The sequence below is a fragment of the Camelina sativa genome, chromosome 9 (genome assembly GCF_030686135.1).
Source record: "Camelina sativa cultivar CO46 ecotype springtype chromosome 9, ASM3068613v1".
Taxonomy (NCBI): Eukaryota; Viridiplantae; Streptophyta; class Magnoliopsida; order Brassicales; family Brassicaceae; genus Camelina; species Camelina sativa.
In genome coordinates, this window is record NC_141888.1 from 424,309 (window position 1) to 442,447 (window position 18,139).

Consider the following 18,139-nt stretch of genomic DNA (forward strand, 5'->3'; position numbering starts at 1 on the left):
ATAGGCTTGTTTTATACTCGGGAATGATGCAAATTATCTTTGAACTTCCCTCAGCAGGTATTCATCCAGATTTTGAATTATATCCCCCTTGCTCTTTTAGGTCTATTAATTTGTACATCCAAAGAAGATAAACACTTTGGGTACCAAACTGTGGTCTAATATGCATGGAAAGTGTAATATAATATACTCTACAAGATACATGAGTGAACAACTAAGTTTCTCAGCGACCTGTGAGCTTGACCATCCATGCACCACCCAAGTAGAGCCCTAGAAGCGGTGTAGCTAGGAGCATTTGAGTGACAGGGTCTGTCGAGGGTGTGACTACAGCTGCTGCAACCACGGCACCTACCACCACATATCTCCAAATTGAAAGCATTTGATCTCCTGACACCACCCCCACTTGTCCCAGGAGTAACTGAATGACTGGAACCTGTAAACCAACAAGAAGCAGCAGGAAAGTTCCAGGTGAAGAAGGCTAAAAGCAATGTTTGAGAACCAAGTATATATTATCATGGGCCACATACCTGGAAAGAAAGGCCAGTGCTGAACATAAGCACTAATACAAACTCGAAGTACTGGTCGATAGACCACAGAGATTCAACCACACCTTCAGCGTAATTGACAAAGAAATTCAAGGCTGCAGGGGTTAATACCCAGTAGGAGAAGGCAAGTCCAGCATAGAAGAGCAAGGAGGAACCAAAGACAATTGGCCCCAGAAACCTTCTCTCAGCCTTGGTCAGGCCGGGAAGGACAAAAGCTATAATCTCATACAAGATCACTGGGCTCCCTAGTAGAAGCCCGCAATAACCCGAGACCTGCACCGCAGAACAACAAGATCATCTTTCTTGTTCATTTGATGCCTCTATCTGTCTATCTGATAATTAATTAGCTAGTTGAAGTTGAAGACCTTTAAAGTTGTGAAGAAAAATTCTCCTGGAGCAAGCTGCAGAAACCGCACACCCTGAGTTTTGACGGGAGCTTCAAGAAAGACAATAAGATCTTTGGAGAAGGCGAAGCATCCCAAGATTGCAGCTCCCACAGCCAAAACCGAGACAAATATCCTCTCCCGGAGCTCCTCGAGATGATCGAATATAGTCATTTCTTTGTCATCAGGGAGCTCCTCTTTACGGGGATAGAGAAACTCATAGACCGAACTTGCTCTATCTTCTTGCTCAGCTGTGTATGTAACGGAATCCATCAATCAACACATTTGATTTTAAATAATAAAAAAAAGCAATCAAAGAAAGGTAAGAGTTTCTCGTATTACCTGGTGGTCTGTCTTCTACAGCAGAGCCAGCGCCGGGGGAGGACTCCGTTGGTGAATCGTCAGAATTATCATCCAGAGCTGACAAGCGGCCTAAGCCTTTGCTCCGGCGTTGCGTCACAGCGTATCGGAGTCCAGCTCTCCTCCACGAACTGCAGAAATTTACAGCGTGAGGAGGCTTTGTAGGCGAATCCAAGTTGCGAGTGGTGAGGCGGAAATGGTGGACTAGAGCAGAGCTGGTGGTGCTTGTGCTGCCCATCTCTAGAATCCCAAGAGCTTCAGAGAAGGAACGATTGGTTCCGGTCGAGTTTCGTTGCCCACATCTGATATTTCCAAAACCCAATCCTTTATTTTGCCATTTTTTTTTTTTTTTTTTTTTTTTTTTTTCGGTTGAACACTTTCCTCACAAAACTTGCTAACACGGTGTAAAAACGAGGAAAAACGGCTTTTTCATACCCCGACAATAGTCCTGTGTTGAATTCATACATTTGACTAATAATCTGGCCTAAACATACCTTATGTTTCTATATATTTGAATTCCACACCCCAACTTCGAAACTAATACACCAAGTATAATTTATGTGCCAAAAAATACAAAAACGTGTTTCACGACTAACTCTGTTAAGCTTCCGTTTAAGCGTTCTGACGTGGATTCCACATGTGCACAGCGATCCAGACGACGTCGTTTTGGCAAAACGGAGAATGAAAAATTTTGGCCACAACGACGTCGTTTTTTATTTGTCTCAAAAAATCTCTTTTCATCTCTCCCGAAACTCTCTCTACGGCGGAAGAACCCTAGAATTTGGGGGTTTTCAATTTCGACCCAATCTGAAGGAGATTATCGTCTTCTGAAGCCGACAGCAATGATTCCCGGGGATGAAGGTGGTTCGGAAGTCGCACCTAGAGTTCCAAACCGGTAATTTTCGAAAAATCTTTTTCATCCTCCTCATTGTTGGTCGATTGATTATCGTGTGTGTGTGTTAGAGAAAATCTCGATTGGATAGTTTGTTGAATTGTATTGTGTAATTGCATCAAAAATGTGTTATAATAGTGGGTGTTTGTATAAGTCGTGTATGATTTGTGTGTGTGTGTTAGATAAAATCTCGGTTTTGAACAATATTTGGTTTTGTTTTTTGTAGACCTGAAGATCCAATATTCATAATCTACTATAATGGAAAGTTTGAAGTCGCCAATGGTGTTGTGATTGCATATGTTGGAGGCGAGACTCATAGTCTTGAATGCAAGGCGGAGACAATATTTACAAACATGGTGGAGTCGATTGGGTTGTCTATGATTGGGCAAAGGATATGGTTTAAATACCCATACGAGTTGTTCACAGAGTTGAAGTTGTTGTATGATGGATCCGATAGTTTCCAGAGAATGTGTTCAGCTGCGATGTGGACAAGAACAATAGAACTCTATATAGAGAAGGATGAGATTTCTAATGATGGAGCTGGTGAAGAAGAACACAATGGTGATGGAGCTGGTGAAGATCTAGGCAATGATAGAGCTGGTCAAGAAGGAGTCAATGATGGTGGAGATGGTGAAGGCAACGATAGAGCTTGGTCTCCTAGAGGTGATGATGAGGAGGATTGTTTCGGTAGAGGAGATGATGATGAGGAAGATGAGGCTTGTGATTCTGAGGCCACTCCTCAGAATTCAGATGATGAGGATGGTGGATCCGAGAAACACCTTAGGTACAAAAAAGGCAGTGGAGAGATACGATTGGGGCAGGTATTTGACAGCATACCTTTGTTCAAGGAAGCTGTTGTTGAGTATGCGCTTAAGGAAGGAACTAATGTGAAGTATTCAAGATGGGGATCTGAGAAATCGGAAGTCATATGCTCTCTTGGTGGTGGTTGCAAATTCAGACTCTACTGTTCTTTTCAAAAAGAACTGAACACATTCCAAGTCATGTACTGCAATGACTTCCATTCATGTGTCCCAAACAAGTATAGCAAGGTAGTGAAGGATGGGGTCATTGCTAAGTTAGTATTGGATGACATTAGGAATGATCCTACTTTCAAGCCGAAGGCAATACAAGCAATAATGGAGGACCGTTATAACTTGGTGGTCACTCCAGATCAATGTAGAAAAGCCAAGACAAAAGCATTGGCAATGATTCAAGCTGAACATGATGAGCAATTTGCTAGGCTAAAGGACTACCGTCTAGAGCTACTTGAGTAAGTTTTTTTTTTTTTGATTTGCATTTACTTTTTCGAAACCAATTCTCATCTCTAACTTACTCTAACTTTGCTTATTTTTTTGTCAGTTCTAATCCAGGCTCGACTGTTGAAGTGGGAACAATTAGAACTGATGAAGGTATTGAGAAGTTTGATAGATTCTACGTCTGTTTGGCAGCACTCCGGAAGACATTTGTTGCTCAATGTCGACCCATATTTGGGATAGATGGTTGTTTTTTGAAGAACGATGTCAAAGGGCAACTCTTGGCAGCTATCGGACGAGATGCCAACAACCAGTTCTTCCCTGTTGCATGGGCTATTGTGCCAATAGAGAATACAGATAGTTGGATATGGTTTATCAAGCTTCTTAAAACAGACTTGCAACTTGGAGATGGTGAAGGATTTAGTCTCATCTCAGACAGGCAAAAGGTGAGTTGGAGACACTTACTCTCGTAATCTACATTATACTTAAAATATGAGTTTGAGACACTTACTCTTTTTATGATAGGGCCTGCTTATTGCTGTGGAACAAGAGTTGCCCAAAGTCGAACATCGTATGTGTGCACGCCACATATATGGGAACCTTAGGAGAGCGTATCCGGGCAAAGAGCTGCCTAAACACCTATTTTGGGCTGTTGCTAAAAGTTTCAATACCGCAGACTACAACAGAGCCATTGAAGAACTGAAGAAGTTTGATCAAGGGGTTTATGATGCTGTGATGGCGAAGAATCCAGAGAACTGTAGCCGTGCTTTCTTCGGTTGCACATCAGTGTGTGAAGATGTCTCGAATAACTTCTCAGAGTCTTACAACAATACTATTAACAAAGCAAGAGAGATGCCATTGGTAGCAATGTTGGAGACCATAAGACGACAATGCCTGATCCGAAATGAAATGAGAAGAAAGAAGGCTGAAAAGCACAAGGGGAAGTATACTAAGAAAGTTGCTAAGACCATTAAAGAAGAGCAGCGACACATGAAGTATTGTCAGGTAATCCCTTGTGGCAATGGTCATTATGAGGTGACCGAACATGTTCATCATGGTTTCAGGGTTGATATGAATGCGAAAACATGCGCATGTAGAAGGTGGAGTATGACAGGAATTCCTTGCCGTCATGTATTGCGTGTAATTGGGATGAAGAAGAATCTGAAGCCTGAGGATTTTGTTAACTCTGACTGGTATTTGACATCAAGATGGGTGGCTCAATACAATGAGACAATGAGGGGAGTTAATGGTATGTACTTCTGGAGAAAATCTGGTGAAACAGAGCTTCAACCACCACCTAGAGAGCCAACTAAAGGGCGGAAGAAGATACAAAAACGAATCAAGGGCAAAAATGAATCTCCAAAGAAAAGGAAAAAGAAAGCAAAGGTTGTAGAAGATGTCGCTCCACCAAAGAAGATGAAAATTAGCAGAGCAGAAATTACTTTGCGTTGTGCTAATTGTAGCACGGTAGGACATAACGCAAGAAGTTGTCCTAATATTGGAGTCCATCGCTATAAGCCAAGGAAAACACAAGGGGAAGGTCCAAGTGAAGCAAGTCAAGCAAGTCAACCAAGCCAATCAAGCCAACCATCACAGATTTCACTTGCTGATTAGTTGTTTTATAGCTTATGATTAGGATGATGTTGTTTCGATTGAATGTTTAGGATGATGGTTTTTTGGATCATGTTGTTTGGATTGAATGTTTAGGATGATGGTTTTTTGGTATATGGTTTAAGATGTAGGATGCTTGTTTTTTGTCTGCTTATTGAATCAGATGTTTTTAAAATCTTTGTCATCTAAATGGAATCATCTAAAACAACTCTCTCTATAGCATTTCTTTATAGCATTTTAGCTCCATTACCATTACATAAACGGGTTTTGCTTATTGCTTAAAAGATTAAAGCATATAGCACAAACATGACTACAATACACACAATCAAATTTTTGAAGCTACGTAATGCTTGAATCTCTTTCTCACAACAAACGATCATGGCTTTGAGTTCTCCAATCTCCTTCTCACATCCTTGTGCAACAGCTTTTATGCCTTCTATTTCACTTCCATTGCTTTTCATTGCTAGACTCTTCATCTCAGCTTCCACATCATGTAAGCCTTTCTCTAAGCTTCCCACATCTACTTGTATCTTCTCAACAACACTCTCAACCTCTTCCATCTCTTCCACCATAGATAAATCAGTCCATTTGAACAAATGACCACTATTCTCCTTCGAGCCATAAGGACAACAATAAAATATCCTCCCTGGATTCTTCAATGTTTCTGAAGTCTTGATTACAGACACTGCACCACATCTACATTTTCTAGGTATCCCTCTTTCTTGTCCACGACGACTGTAGCTCGCTTTCAACCCTTAGCCAAATTCCCAAATCAAAATTCGCATATATTTTATCGAAATTGAATAACTAAAATCAACCAAAACACAAATTATTACTTACCCGAACTAGATGATGAATACATTGGATGCATCTCCTTCAGATTGGGTCGAAATTGAAAACCCCCAAATTCTAGGGTTCTTCCGCCGTAGAGAGAGTTTCGGGAGAGATGAAGAGAGATTTTTTGAGACAAATAAAAAACGACGTCGTTTTGGCCAAAATTTTTCATTCTCCGTTTTGCCAAAACGACGTCGTCTGGATCGCTGTGCACATGTGGAATCCACGTCAGAACGCTTAAACGGAAGCTTAACAGAGTTAGTCGTGAAACACGTTTTTGTATTTTTTGGCACATAAATTATACTTGGTGTATTAGTTTCGAAGTTGGGGTGTGGAATTCAAATATATAGAAACATAAGGTATGTTTAGGCCAGATTATTAGTCAAATGTATGAATTCAACACAGGACTATTGTCGGGGTATGAAAAATCCGTTTTTCCGTAAAAACGACCTCGTATAGAGATAACAAGGGAGCTTTTTTGGGCCTTACCACTATGGCCCTTGATTGTTGGATATAGCCCATTAAGGCCCATACAGGGATGAATGATAATTAATGGTTGATTGGTTTCAGCAGCAGAGTGAGTGAGTGAGGGGGCTGGCCTGCGTAATTTTCCCGCCAAGTTGGGTTCCGGATGGGCAAAGAGATTATTCCGGCGGCGGAGAAATCCCTAAATCTGATTCGCGGGAGACTCTGCGATCCTAGTTATGTCTTCAGACCTCTTTCCGCTTCGTCAGACAGCAACTACAGGTCTGATTGCTTCACCACTTTGGTAACGAATTCGATTTATATTATTATACCCTAAGTCGTACCTAATACACAAATTTGTGGTTGTCTAACACACAGTAAGTTGAAGTTCATTGTATCAACCTCTATCACGGAGGGATGCAACAATTCCATCTTGCTTCTCGGCCCTCGTGGCTCTGGAAAAGCTGCTGTAAGGCTCCCTACTCTCTCCCCGTCCCCTCCCTTCTTGGCGTTTTATTTTATTTTCTTCTAAATGGGTTGATTTCAGGTCTTGGATCTCGTTGCTGGTGATTTATTGGAGGAGTTCCCTGATTCAGTATCACTGGTATGTGTGATATCTATCGCAGTTTTTTTAATCTCATCCCATCTTATCGTATCTTACACTACCAATCTCAAATTATGGTGCAGATCAGATTGAATGGTCTCTTGCATAGTGATGATAACTGTGCTTTTAAGGTCTGATCCCTTAGAATTCTCAATTCCTTAAGGATACACCTTTATAATAATATATTCACCGACTTTACACTGATTTTTTCAGGAAATTGCCAGACAGTTGTGCATGGAACACCACCTGCTCTTCTCCAAAATGGTATGCCTTTGTTCTCTCCAAATGTTCTTTTTTCTTTTTCTCCTCTTAGCTGTTTTAGCCAATGCCTCAATTGGCCTTATTCTTCCAGGCATCATTGGATGAGAATTCACAGTTCATAGTGGCCATGTTGCGGTGAGTTCATTTAAATGAGCCTTTTTGCTATGTTTGATATTTAACGCAGACGAAACTGATAGAGGTATTTCAGGGAATGTGGACTAGCACATAAGACGATCATCTTTGTGCTTGATGAATTTGACATGTTTGCACAGGCAAGAATTCTGATTTTCTTATAACTTGCTAATTTGTATTCTTACTCGTTTTCCCTTTGATATAGCAGAACCTTTGTCTTGATATACAAAGGAATTGGACATTGGTGTTTTCTATCCACTCACCCTATTTATTACCTGGTTATAATATAATAGGGAAAGCAGCGGTTGCTATACAGTTTGCTGGATGCTATGCAATCTGTAACATCACAAGCTGTTGTCATCGGTATCAGTTCTCGATTGGTATGAGCATGCCTATATAGATATACATGTTTTGGGTTTTACAAATTGTTTCTTTTTACTTTTATCATTCTACAACTGTATATTGTTTTTGTTTGATGACAGCTGACTTTGGTTGTTGTTAACTGTACTCTGGTTCAAAATCTTATAATATCTCTCACCACAGGACGCTGACCAACTTCTGGAGAAAAGAGTGAGATCTCGCTTTTCACACAGAAAAATATTGTTTCTTCCTCCATCCAGGGAAGAATTTGACGGGTAATGAGCAGCCAGCTTCTTTTCTGTTATTACTTATTAGCCGTCAGCTATTTTTCCAATGAACTTATTTAACTAATCGAAACTATATATCTAGTTTGTTGGAACACCTGCTCTCTCTACCAGCAGACTCAAGCTTCCCCAACGGATATGTTTCTCGGTTCAATGAAAAGATTAAGGTTTTAATATCCACTCCCAATTAGTACTGTGACACTCTTAGCTTTTCTGTGATGGTTAATTCTTCTTCTGAAGAACTGATACTTGTACCAATTTCAAAAAAAATAAAAATAAAAACACCTTCTGTGCAGAATATAACATCAGACACGAGATTTAAAGACATACTCAGGACATTATTTAATGCCAATTCTACCGTGAACAGTTTGCTGAAGTTTATGTAAGTTCTTCGGTTAGTGAGATGTTTCCTTAAGATGTCATTTCCTCTGTGTTGAGTCTATCTCTTGATGTTAGATTCCGCGCTGTTTCTTTAATGAATTTGGAATCTGGCCTCCTCTCTCTTGAGAACTTCAAAGCAGCACTTTCAAGTATGCAAAGGCAACCAAAGTTGGAAGCCGTTAGAGGTATGATAAGCTGCGGTGTTGCTTCTACATTTTCCTAGGGAACATCAATTGACATTATCTTTGTTGAGCAGATTGTTCCATACTGGAGCTTTATCTCCTGGTATGTATGAGGAGACTAGAAGTGAAGGAGCAAAGCGCATACAACATCATTAGTGTGATGAAAGGTAATCTGTAAGCTTGGCTTAATAGAAAATGCAGGTTGCACTACTATGAAAATGATTTGAGATTTCATGTGTTCCAGAGTATAAGACGATACACGATTCTTTTCAAACCTCGGACTACTACGCACAAAATGTCTGCCTACGGGTATGTTTACAGCTCTCATGAGATGCCATGGTTTATATGTGGTGGTCTAAATGGTTCACATGACAGGCATTTGAGCACCTAAGAGAGCGACAAGTTATATGCTACACAGAGAATAGAGGACAGTCTCAGACAGGTGAGTACCGTCCCATGAAGCTTTTGATATCAGCCTCTGAGCTTCATCAGGGAATGAGATCTCATGCGTGTTGCCCCGTAAGCCTCCTTTTTCATCTATACCCTCCTTTTCTTCTCTTTACTTTTGTAAACTGATTTCAACTTCGTGATAATTTTTCCCTCCGCTGGAACAGGCCATCCTTCTCAAGTTATTGGACCATTGATCTCTGTGTTTTTGTCCCTTGGCATAAGACAGTCTCTGAAAGTCCTGTGATATGTAATATTACTTCATGGGAAAAGCTACTTTGGTTCAAAAACAGTATCTTTAGTTTTAGTTTTGCTTTTGCTTTTGCTTTGTGTTTTCATGTAAAGGGAGAGAGCATGTCAAAACAATACTTGCTCAGTTTCTGATTACCAATCTTTACACAAACAAGACTTCAAGTAGGCAACTTTCTCTAATACATACACCCAAACCCATTCGAGTCTCATCATTAAACCCTTCTACTCATACAATTACACCTCATGCTAACAATTAAAACCCATACAAATTGAACATCTTAATTCACAATTTCCAGATCAACTCTATCTCTCTCCCTTTCTGTTGTTGCACCAACGAAGTTTGCTCTCCAGCTCCACCCTTCCACCAGGTTTGATTACACAGAGTTGCTCCGAGTCTATTCTCTTTCTTCTCACTTGTGCTTCCAGGCTGGCCCAGGAAAATTATGGACTCCATAAAAATGGCTTTTTCATTTTGCCTTCTACAAGGCAATGGTCTCAGGCTCTGAGAAGCAATCAGAGGTGATCCGTCTTGCTTTTCTTCAGCAGCTTTGACATATGGTTCACCTGCTCATGACTTTCCTTAGCCCCGCCTCTCAGCCATTGAATAGCCTCAGCTGCCGCATCTTTCTCAGCACTCTTCTTGTTGCTGCAAGGTTGTCCTATGATCTGTGTCTCATTAAATTCTACTGTTGTTTGGAACTTGTTGTTCATCAATTGCTTAGTCTTATAAATTGGTGCTGCATAACCAGCCCTAGTGAGTACTGTTTGGAGCTGACTCTTGGAATTGTCACCCCCCGGCCCACTTTCGGTCCTTGAAAGCAATGTCGGTTTTGTTGACAAAGCCGATGTTTCTAAAGGCCTACGTATTTGGCGACCAAACACAAATCTCCCATCACATCCATCCCCAGAGACTAACAACCGTATAGCTGATAAGAGTTCACGGTGTGCTTGCACGTCCATTTTAGGATTAAGTAGCTGGAATGTTTTTTAAAAGTATCACAACTCAGATGTGGATTCCCTAACCAGATCTGTTATCACAGTAGAAATACCTGACAGAATAAAACAACAACAAAGCCACAAAGGTGGGTACTTTTGAGGTTTTGTGAAACTCACTTTGTTCTGTATCAGCTCGTCAAGCTCTTTCTTCAAGGTTTGGCATATCTCTGCAACAGCAGGTTTCATGAAAAACTCCAAGTATCCTCCCAACATTTTCAGGTGGCCATCCTGCCAAAAAGCCCAAAAACAAGAAGTTGGGAATGAAATTGCTGTCAATTCTAACAACAAAAACATGAGAACAAGAAAGACCGATAGAGTAAAAAGCTCACAATGTCTCCTTTGGAGATGCTACCGCCAAAGAGGATAAGAGTAGAGTCAGAGACAGCTGTCGAATCCCTCAAGAAAACAGAGTTCACTTTTATCTTCTCGTTGAACACCAACCACGGATATGGTATTTTTGTTTCCCGTGCATTTACAGAATTCTATGAGAAAAACAACAAAAAAAATGAATGTCATAAATTTCCAACCAAAGTATACTATCATTAATTTTCACTGGACGGATGCGTACTGAATAAAGAAGAACTTGGCCATCCTCCATCGTCTTCAGGGAAAATGATCTCTCATTATGCTGCATGTGTCATATATATAGATGCTCAATAAAGCAAACTGCTGAATAGAGAGAGGCCACTGCAGGGCAACTAAATTCACGAGAAGTACTCACCACAACTGAGCAGATTCCTGGATACATGCCATAACAAATAACGGCTCTGGTAAGATTCGCATCATTCCCCTCTGAATTGCAGATCGATTTGTTTCCATCTATGAGTCCAGTATCCTTAAGTAATGAGAAGAACTCTTTTCGGAGAGAATCAATAGCTCTCAGCGACTGTATTGACAGAAAATTTTTCCAGCAGTAATCATATGCAGCAGACTCTTCCTCAGCGTTTCTCCACCCCTCATATGCCCGAACAAGTGCAAGATGATCACTGTGATCCCGTGAAAACTGGAATTTTGCAGCTTCTGCGAGCTGGGAAAGTTCAAAACGAAACATCATATTCTATGGTCTTTCAGAGGACACAAGAATTCTCAACACTACGTCCAAAGAGAAGAGTTTTACCGTAATTAACTCAAGGTCAAGTCACCTTGACTAATAGAGAGACAGAAAACGATAAATGCTAATGAAGAGCTTTACTGTAACTAACTCAAGATAAATGATATAACTATACAGTACAACGTGGGAGAAGGACTTACATCTTTCTTGTCCTGAGGTGTCAAGAAAGGATCTCTTACACTCAGGCCAGCGACAACAGTCAATATGGGATCAAGGCAACCAAGAATAGCTCCTAGTATGAGCATTTTTCCAAGCTTTGGCTCCATGGGAAGCTTGGACAAATAACGACCTGCAAAGAATTTCAAAAACATGAGATAAATTTCAGTCCTGCTGCTCAAAACTGTCATGATTCAGCATATTTCCTCATACCTAGAGTTGTGAGGTATTCATTCTCATCTAATGCGCCTATTATCTTCAGATATTCTATGGCCTTTTGAACCTGCGGGAAAATTTGAAGAAACAAAATTACTGTCTCGTTGATTATTATAAGTTTGGTTCAAATCAAACACCTTCACTTGAGTAAAGTTCTAAATCAGAAAATCTTACCAAAGAATTAAACAAATAAGACGTACCGCTAGTAGTTCGGGAGATTGCAGCGCCCTTGACAAGAACTCGGATATGCTCCCGAGATTTAAGCTTTTGATTTGCAGACACAGTGACTGTAAAGGCGTCCTCAAAATTTCAGGCAACTGATATTCTGTAAAAGCTTCATATACACACTTTGGGTAAAGATGATAACACTGCCCAGGTCGAACACGACCGGCTCGTCCTCTTCGCTGCAATCACAAACAGAGCATGAGAATCAACAAAAAAAAAACAAAATATATCACTAAATGTAAGCCTACGGAGCTGTCAGAGAATTAAACTTGTTGGCAATGAATAATCATACTCAATTTTACTGGTCCAGTGTATTTGAAATGCAACTCCGCATAAGACAAACAAAGAACATCTAATAGCTGATAATTTTACGTCTACTAATCCCTCTATTTGTTCCTGTCGCATAAAATTGACTAATGGCCATTCCTATTATGAATCTACAGTATGGGGAATCGGCTCTGTAGTCTCATTAATACAGTTTGATTCTCAAAAGGTATCAACTCAACTCTAACAAACTAAAAATACCTGCTGAGCTGAAACCTTGGAAATCCAAGAAGGAAGCAAACAGGGAGTATTGTTTAATGCATCATAGGAGGTCTCTTTTGCCTTTCCACAGTCGATGACAAAAGCAACATCATTAATCGTGATGCTCGTTTCTGCGATATTGGTGGCCAGAATTATCTTTCTTACTCCACTTGCAGGTTCTTCAAATATTAACCTCTGCATTTACTCAAACATAAAGTCAATGGTTAATGATAGATATGTTTTCTTTCAAATACATGTTCCAGGTGCACAGAATTGGTAATAGCTCTGCAACGGATGAACACTAGCATATGATACGGGTTGACATCAGGAGAAAAAAGTATAAATCACCTGCTCAAAACTTGCCATAGAACCATGGCAGGCAAGCAACATAACCCGATCTGGGTTGCCAAAAATTGGATGAATCTGCAGTTTTTCTTTCAGAGAGCTGATATCATCCCACCCAGTCATAAAAACTAAAATACCACCAGGACCCTCATTCTCACATATATCGCAAAGGAGAAATTCTATGAGATTAAAACCAATGCAATCAGGATTCCAACAAGATAAAGACTCTTGAGTCTCAGGGCTAAACTCCTTGAAGTCAGCAGCTCCCAGTGCGTCCTGTTTACATAAGGGAAAAAGAAATGAGGAGGACCTATCATGTAGAATTGAGCTACTGATATTCTTATTCAAATACCTCAACAACAAAGGCAATTTGGCTCTTGCGTTTTTTTGGGATCTGTTTGTTCATCTTCCACATTCTTTCTTGACCATAATCATCAATTTGATTGTATGGAGTCAATCTATACCTGGTCATCTCCAGAATATCCTCTAGGAAATGACTGCGGACTGGATATGTAAATCCCTATATAGTGAGGAAGACAAAATATTAGTAGGTATTACTGAGGTTAATCAGAGGATATCGATCCAAGGAATATCGAATCAGCCAACATTTAAATATTTGAAATGTTCTAGCGAGAATAAACAAAAATATTCATCCAATCCCATGAAGATTGAATAGTTCCAGACAACCTCCTCACTAGTATATTCTGTTTCTTACTTACTGGGATGTGAATGACACCTGCCCCACCAAAGTATGACGAAAAAAGCTCAGCATCTAAAGTTGCACTCATCAGAACCAGCTTAAGCTCTGGGCGACGAGATAGCAGCTCCTTAAGAATGATAAGAAGGAAATCTGAAACACAAAAGTAATATAGTAAGACACCAAAATCAGGTTAAGTGCCTACAAATGAGGAGTTGCGTGATAAGCACAACTTTACCTTCATTCATTCCACGCTCATGAATTTCATCCACGATAACATGAGTAACACCTCTTAAATTTCTATCTACCAACAACCGTCTCAACAAAATGCCTGTGGTGCAGAAGAGTAGGCGGGTATCTCTTCCTCTAACACCTTCCAATCGAACTTTATATCCAACCTTTCACCAAAAAAAGCCACATCGAGCTTAATTATGTAGTAAAATAAGTGAGGAATTCCAAGTATAGAAGCATATAGAAGCATGCAGAGTTAAAACTTACGGATTCACCCAACTGCTCTCCTCTCTCGTAAGCAACCCTCTCCGATACAGACATAGCAGATATTCTCCTTGGCTGAGTACATATGATACTGCAAAAAGCTCCACGGTTTGCTTCAATCTCGGATTCTAATATGAACTGCGGAATTTGTGTGGTCTTGCCACAACCTGTTTCTCCAGAGATAACAATAACCTGTAAGACGAACATTTATGTGGGTAATCGTCAAAACTAATACAAAACAAAGAAGATTTTCAAGTTGAGCACAAGCGTTCTCTTCTTTGCAGACCTGATTTTGTGAAATTGCTGTCAATACTGAATCCCTTTGCTTGGAAGCAGGGAGACTTCTCCGAGATTTTACCATTCTTCGGCCTTCTACTGAAGCCTAATCAATGGAACACGTCAAAAATAAAATGGATGCTGAGGGAGAATAGTAAGTTTAGTATCAAGGACCTAATAGGCTAATATAAATATTAGAAAGGAGAGTACACAGAACCTCCCAATATTCCTGTCGATCACGCAGCTGTAAACTCCTTCGCCAAAGAATTTTGTCCAGCGTATTTTTGCTGGCAGGCATGGGCTCTGGTTGCTCAAAAAGCCATTCATCGGGACTGCTAATTCTACTAGTTCTTGCTAAGGAATTGGCAGGGAATCTATCTGATTTTTTACTGAGGTATTCTCTGAGGTAAGCTTCGACTCTTAGAAGGAAGTCAGTATGCAAATTCACCTGTCAAATTTGTTGTATATTTTAAATCAGAGAGGACGCAAGAACAATAAGAGAGCGAGGGAGCAGCAGATAATACCTCCCTCTGTGGCTTCTTGTCATCAAGATCAAACCTATAGTTGGGGAGTGGGATCTTACTGAACACAACAACCTTAGCATATGCATGACTGTCAAAAGAAAAAGAAAAAAAAAAGATATATACATAAAGAAACTGTACTTTTGAGAAGAAAAAAAAGAGTGTGATTGATGATGTTAGAGGGGAGGGGGTACACCTATACAATCCCAGGGTTGTAGCCAGTGCAGCAAGTTTATCAAAATCCCTTCTATCTTTTTTCTCCCTGGAAACAACTTCTTGCTTTACAGAATCTTGCAAAAGCATAGAAAAGTTCCTATTCCATTCATCCAAGTTGGCACAATGAAAGGTACCCTGCTGCAAAGCAAAATTGATATATGTATATGGTTCCAGTTCAAAAAGAATGCTGCTACTCGAAATAGCAGCAAAATCAATACAACAGCCGCCATTGTAAGAGCATTAATAAGCTCTACAAGAAGGTATGCAAGAAAAGAAGAAGAAGAAGAAGAAGTTTACCGGTTCGCGATCCTCGGAGACGCGGTCATCATAAGCGGAGACATAGCGAACGGGAGAGAGAGGAAGAGGATGGAAGGTGTAATCGGAACGACGGCGCTGGTGAGGCGGAACGTAGAGGGAAGGAGGAAGACGATGATGATCTTTCATCGGAAAATCCACAAACTCTCTCTGATGATAACAAGTCAAACAAAAGAGAGAGAAGATCTTCTCCGCTGCTTCTCTCTCTATCTCCAAGCAACACTGTACTTGCCTGTGCCAATTTTACCTTACTACCCCTCACAAATTTCGCCAGTTTGGGTTTTTGCAGTCAAAGTAAGTTTTAAAATGATTTGCCCAACAAAAAAAAGCAAAAAGTAATTAAAAGTTTAAAACTGCTGAGAGGAAATTATATAAAAGGATGTTTCAAGTTGCTCACATACGTTATGATATGATCGTGACTTGTGGAGTCTTTCTCAGAGCCAAAAACAAATAAGAAAATCACAAAAGGTACAACAAATTTGGAAGAAAACAAAAAAAAAGACAACAAGGGTCCTTCTTATTACGACGATCTCTGACAAAATGAACAATCTCAGTAGGTGTAACCTTTGACAAACATTCCTTTCTTGGCGTCCTCGTTCTCGCCCTCGGCTGAGTATTTGCCTAGCTGGGCCAGTGAGTTGGCCTTTGCCCTCACCAACAGTGCCTTCTGCGAGGCCTCGATCTTCTCCGGGTTGCCTTGCCACGTCCTGAGCACAGAGTTCTGCAGGGCACGTGCGTAGGAGAAGGACACATGCCATGGGTTTGGGCTCTGGTTCATGGCGTTCAGGTTCAGTGTGGCCTCTGCCTCCGATTGTCCTCCAGACAGAAACATGATTCCTGGGACAGCTGGAGGGACCCTCCTTTTCAGCATGGTGAGCGTGAAATCCGCAACGGTCTCGGGAGAGGCCTTGTTCTTGTGCTCAGCGCCTGGGGTGACCATGCTCGGCTTCAGCAGAATGCCCTCGAGCATGACGTTGTTCTGGGCCAAGTAGAAGAAGACCTCGGACCACACTTTCTCTGCCACCTCGAGAGTCCTCTCAATCGGGTGGTCCCCATCCAGAAGGATCTCCGGCTCCACAATGGGCACAAGACCGTTCTCCTGAGAGATGGCCGCATAGCGAGCAAGGCCCCACGCAGCTTCTTTGACAGCCAGTGCTGAAGGGCCGCAAGGAACACTCACAACTGTCCTCCTGGAGAAACACACACACACATTTTTCAATTTTCATCATCATAATTATTAAATAGGAAGAGCAGATTCACATATCAACCAAAGAAGGAATAAAGAGATTTATATGGTGAGAAATTATGAATGACATACCACTTGGCAAAACGAGCGCCTTGCTTGTAGTACTCAGCAGAGCGTGAAGCCAATCCATCGAGGCCTTGGCACCAAGACTCGTCGTTGGAGCCGGGGAGAGGAGACAAGCCCTTCAGGAGGCAACAGGTGGATTGTCAATTTTTGACACAGATATATGATGATTGAATACAACATATGGATGGAATTGGATAGTTGTTCATCATAAGAAAGGAACCTTGTCAACTTTGATGCCAGGGACGATGTTGGCATCGCGAAGGCAATCGACAAAGGTCTTGCCGTCCTTGGTGGACTGGTAAAGCGTCTCCTCGAAGAGAATGGCACCAGAGATGTAATCGCCGAGGCCAGGAGTGGTAAGCAAAAGTTGCCTGTAGGCCTGACGGTTGTCCTCCGTGTTATCCAAGCCGATGGAAGCGAGCCTCTTCCCACAGGTTGCGTTCGACTCATCGATAGCGAGGATACCTCTCCCGGGGGATGCCACGCTTTTCTATTACCGCAACAAAAAAAAAAATCACAATACCACAAAAATCTTAAAATCACAACTAACGTTTGACTTTGTTGAATCGAGTGGACAAGACGACTAATAAAAAGCGTATTAATAAAAAGGGAATTTGGCATGAGAGAGATCTAGGCGCTGGAAAAAAAAGGGACCAAAGAGATGAAAGTATATACTCACGGCAGTTTTAACAAGCTCGTCGGAGTAAGCACTAGCACGGATCGCGAAGGAGACTCGAGAAGGAGGCGTAGAAGCAGAGGGGTGGGCGCCGGAGCGCTGGCCGATCCATGGAGAAGAGAGAGTGTTTGGCTTTACAAAGGTGGAAGACGCCATAGTAAAGCAGCACGCTAGAACAAAAGTGGTGATCGATCTCTCTCGGGGACTCCGCAGGGATCTGGTGTGGAGAGAGTGTAAAAGAGAACCAACAAAAAATGCTTCTTTCTTCTGATTGATGCGAATATTATTTATTTACTACTAGTCGAGTCGTCTCGTCTACTTTGGCATCAAATCACCTATTACCCCCACCCTCCTCCAATCGCCTCCTTTTATTTACCATCTTACCCTCTTTTATCGTAAATGACCCTGTTAACCTTCTCCTAGCGACGATTTGCCTAAAAGTAACAACTAAACACAATTGCAAATCCGGCCCATGACAACCCCCATCGTGCGTGATTCGAGGACCCGAGTCTCTCTGACTCTTTGGTGTAAACAATAATAGTACAGTCTATTTTAAGGGCTCATACAGATTATACTATCTTTCTCAGTTTCAACCATTTCATCCCCCATTTCGTCTACCCAAACTGCCCTTGCCTCTTCGTCTTAGTCAAATATTAGTTTCTACTACATTTTTTATAATATAACATTTCGGATGATGCTATAAGATTTTTCTTAAATTTATCAATACTTACAAGCCCTAACCACCACTCTAATAGGAGTGTGAAAATTTAGAGGTCCGATATGTCGTTGGGGCACAATATGCCTAAAACAAAAC

The 18,139-nt window shown here is 41.1% G+C and overlaps 7 protein-coding genes across 10 annotated transcripts; 3 read left to right on the forward strand and 4 right to left on the reverse strand.

Moving 5' to 3' along the window:
- Positions 1 to 70: 70 nt before the first annotated feature.
- LOC104710017 (sec-independent protein translocase protein TATC, chloroplastic) lies at positions 71 to 1,686 on the reverse strand. Its single transcript, XM_087466300.1, has 4 exons — positions 1,268 to 1,686; positions 908 to 1,176; positions 525 to 815; positions 71 to 430 (listed from the first exon to the last, which is right to left on the reverse strand). Exons 1-4 carry the CDS (start codon positions 1,521 to 1,523, stop codon positions 221 to 223), a joined length of 1,026 nt encoding a protein of 341 aa, XP_087322426.1. The 5' UTR covers positions 1,524 to 1,686; the 3' UTR covers positions 71 to 220.
- A 441-nt stretch (positions 1,687 to 2,127) lies between these two features.
- Positions 2,128 to 3,903, forward strand: LOC147937523 (uncharacterized). The gene is made up of 3 exons (XM_087464188.1): positions 2,128 to 2,180; positions 2,404 to 3,447; positions 3,537 to 3,903. Exons 1-3 carry the CDS (start codon positions 2,128 to 2,130, stop codon positions 3,901 to 3,903), a joined length of 1,464 nt encoding a protein of 487 aa, XP_087320314.1.
- A 52-nt stretch (positions 3,904 to 3,955) lies between these two features.
- On the forward strand, positions 3,956 to 5,044 carry LOC147937524 (uncharacterized). The gene has a single exon (XM_087464190.1). It carries the CDS (start codon positions 4,004 to 4,006, stop codon positions 5,042 to 5,044), a length of 1,041 nt encoding a protein of 346 aa, XP_087320316.1. The 5' UTR covers positions 3,956 to 4,003.
- Positions 5,045 to 5,311: 267 nt separating this feature from the next.
- On the reverse strand, positions 5,312 to 5,974 carry LOC147937525 (uncharacterized protein At4g04775-like). Its single transcript, XM_087464357.1, has 2 exons — positions 5,882 to 5,974; positions 5,312 to 5,795 (listed from the first exon to the last, which is right to left on the reverse strand). The coding sequence occupies exons 1-2, from the start codon at positions 5,910 to 5,912 to the stop codon at positions 5,320 to 5,322; spliced, it is 507 nt and encodes a 168-aa protein (XP_087320483.1). The 5' UTR covers positions 5,913 to 5,974; the 3' UTR covers positions 5,312 to 5,319.
- Positions 5,975 to 6,415: 441 nt separating this feature from the next.
- On the forward strand, positions 6,416 to 9,394 carry LOC104710021 (origin of replication complex subunit 4). The gene is made up of 16 exons (XM_010426547.3): positions 6,416 to 6,622; positions 6,719 to 6,809; positions 6,888 to 6,944; positions 7,028 to 7,075; positions 7,158 to 7,208; positions 7,297 to 7,340; positions 7,414 to 7,477; positions 7,631 to 7,717; positions 7,881 to 7,972; positions 8,067 to 8,148; positions 8,278 to 8,363; positions 8,438 to 8,547; positions 8,619 to 8,711; positions 8,789 to 8,853; positions 8,920 to 9,063; positions 9,159 to 9,394. The coding sequence occupies exons 1-16, from the start codon at positions 6,507 to 6,509 to the stop codon at positions 9,186 to 9,188; spliced, it is 1,260 nt and encodes a 419-aa protein (XP_010424849.1). The 5' UTR covers positions 6,416 to 6,506; the 3' UTR covers positions 9,189 to 9,394.
- On the reverse strand, positions 9,349 to 15,700 carry LOC104710019 (DExH-box ATP-dependent RNA helicase DExH5, mitochondrial). Of its 4 annotated transcripts, none has more exons than XM_087466302.1 (19): positions 15,320 to 15,700; positions 15,003 to 15,157; positions 14,810 to 14,897; positions 14,503 to 14,733; positions 14,296 to 14,391; positions 14,013 to 14,201; positions 13,753 to 13,912; positions 13,537 to 13,667; positions 13,170 to 13,337; positions 12,821 to 13,093; positions 12,473 to 12,667; positions 11,923 to 12,126; positions 11,720 to 11,789; positions 11,491 to 11,639; positions 10,961 to 11,266; positions 10,808 to 10,867; positions 10,569 to 10,721; positions 10,357 to 10,467; positions 9,349 to 10,271 (listed from the first exon to the last, which is right to left on the reverse strand). In XM_087466302.1, the coding sequence occupies exons 1-19, from the start codon at positions 15,464 to 15,466 to the stop codon at positions 10,155 to 10,157; spliced, it is 3,003 nt and encodes a 1,000-aa protein (XP_087322428.1). In that variant the 5' UTR covers positions 15,467 to 15,700; the 3' UTR covers positions 9,349 to 10,154. The 4 variants fall into 4 exon arrangements, with proteins under 4 accessions (XP_087322428.1, XP_010424847.2, XP_010424846.2 ...); XM_010426545.3 differs by having other exon boundaries at positions 9,349 to 10,218; positions 15,320 to 15,664; XM_010426544.3 differs by having other exon boundaries at positions 9,349 to 10,218; positions 15,003 to 15,160; positions 15,320 to 15,654.
- Positions 15,677 to 17,898, reverse strand: LOC104710018 (fructose-bisphosphate aldolase 3, chloroplastic). Its single transcript, XM_087466303.1, has 4 exons — positions 17,329 to 17,898; positions 16,870 to 17,139; positions 16,656 to 16,765; positions 15,677 to 16,527 (listed from the first exon to the last, which is right to left on the reverse strand). The coding sequence occupies exons 1-4, from the start codon at positions 17,479 to 17,481 to the stop codon at positions 15,888 to 15,890; spliced, it is 1,173 nt and encodes a 390-aa protein (XP_087322429.1). The 5' UTR covers positions 17,482 to 17,898; the 3' UTR covers positions 15,677 to 15,887.
- Positions 17,899 to 18,139: the final 241 nt, after the last annotated feature.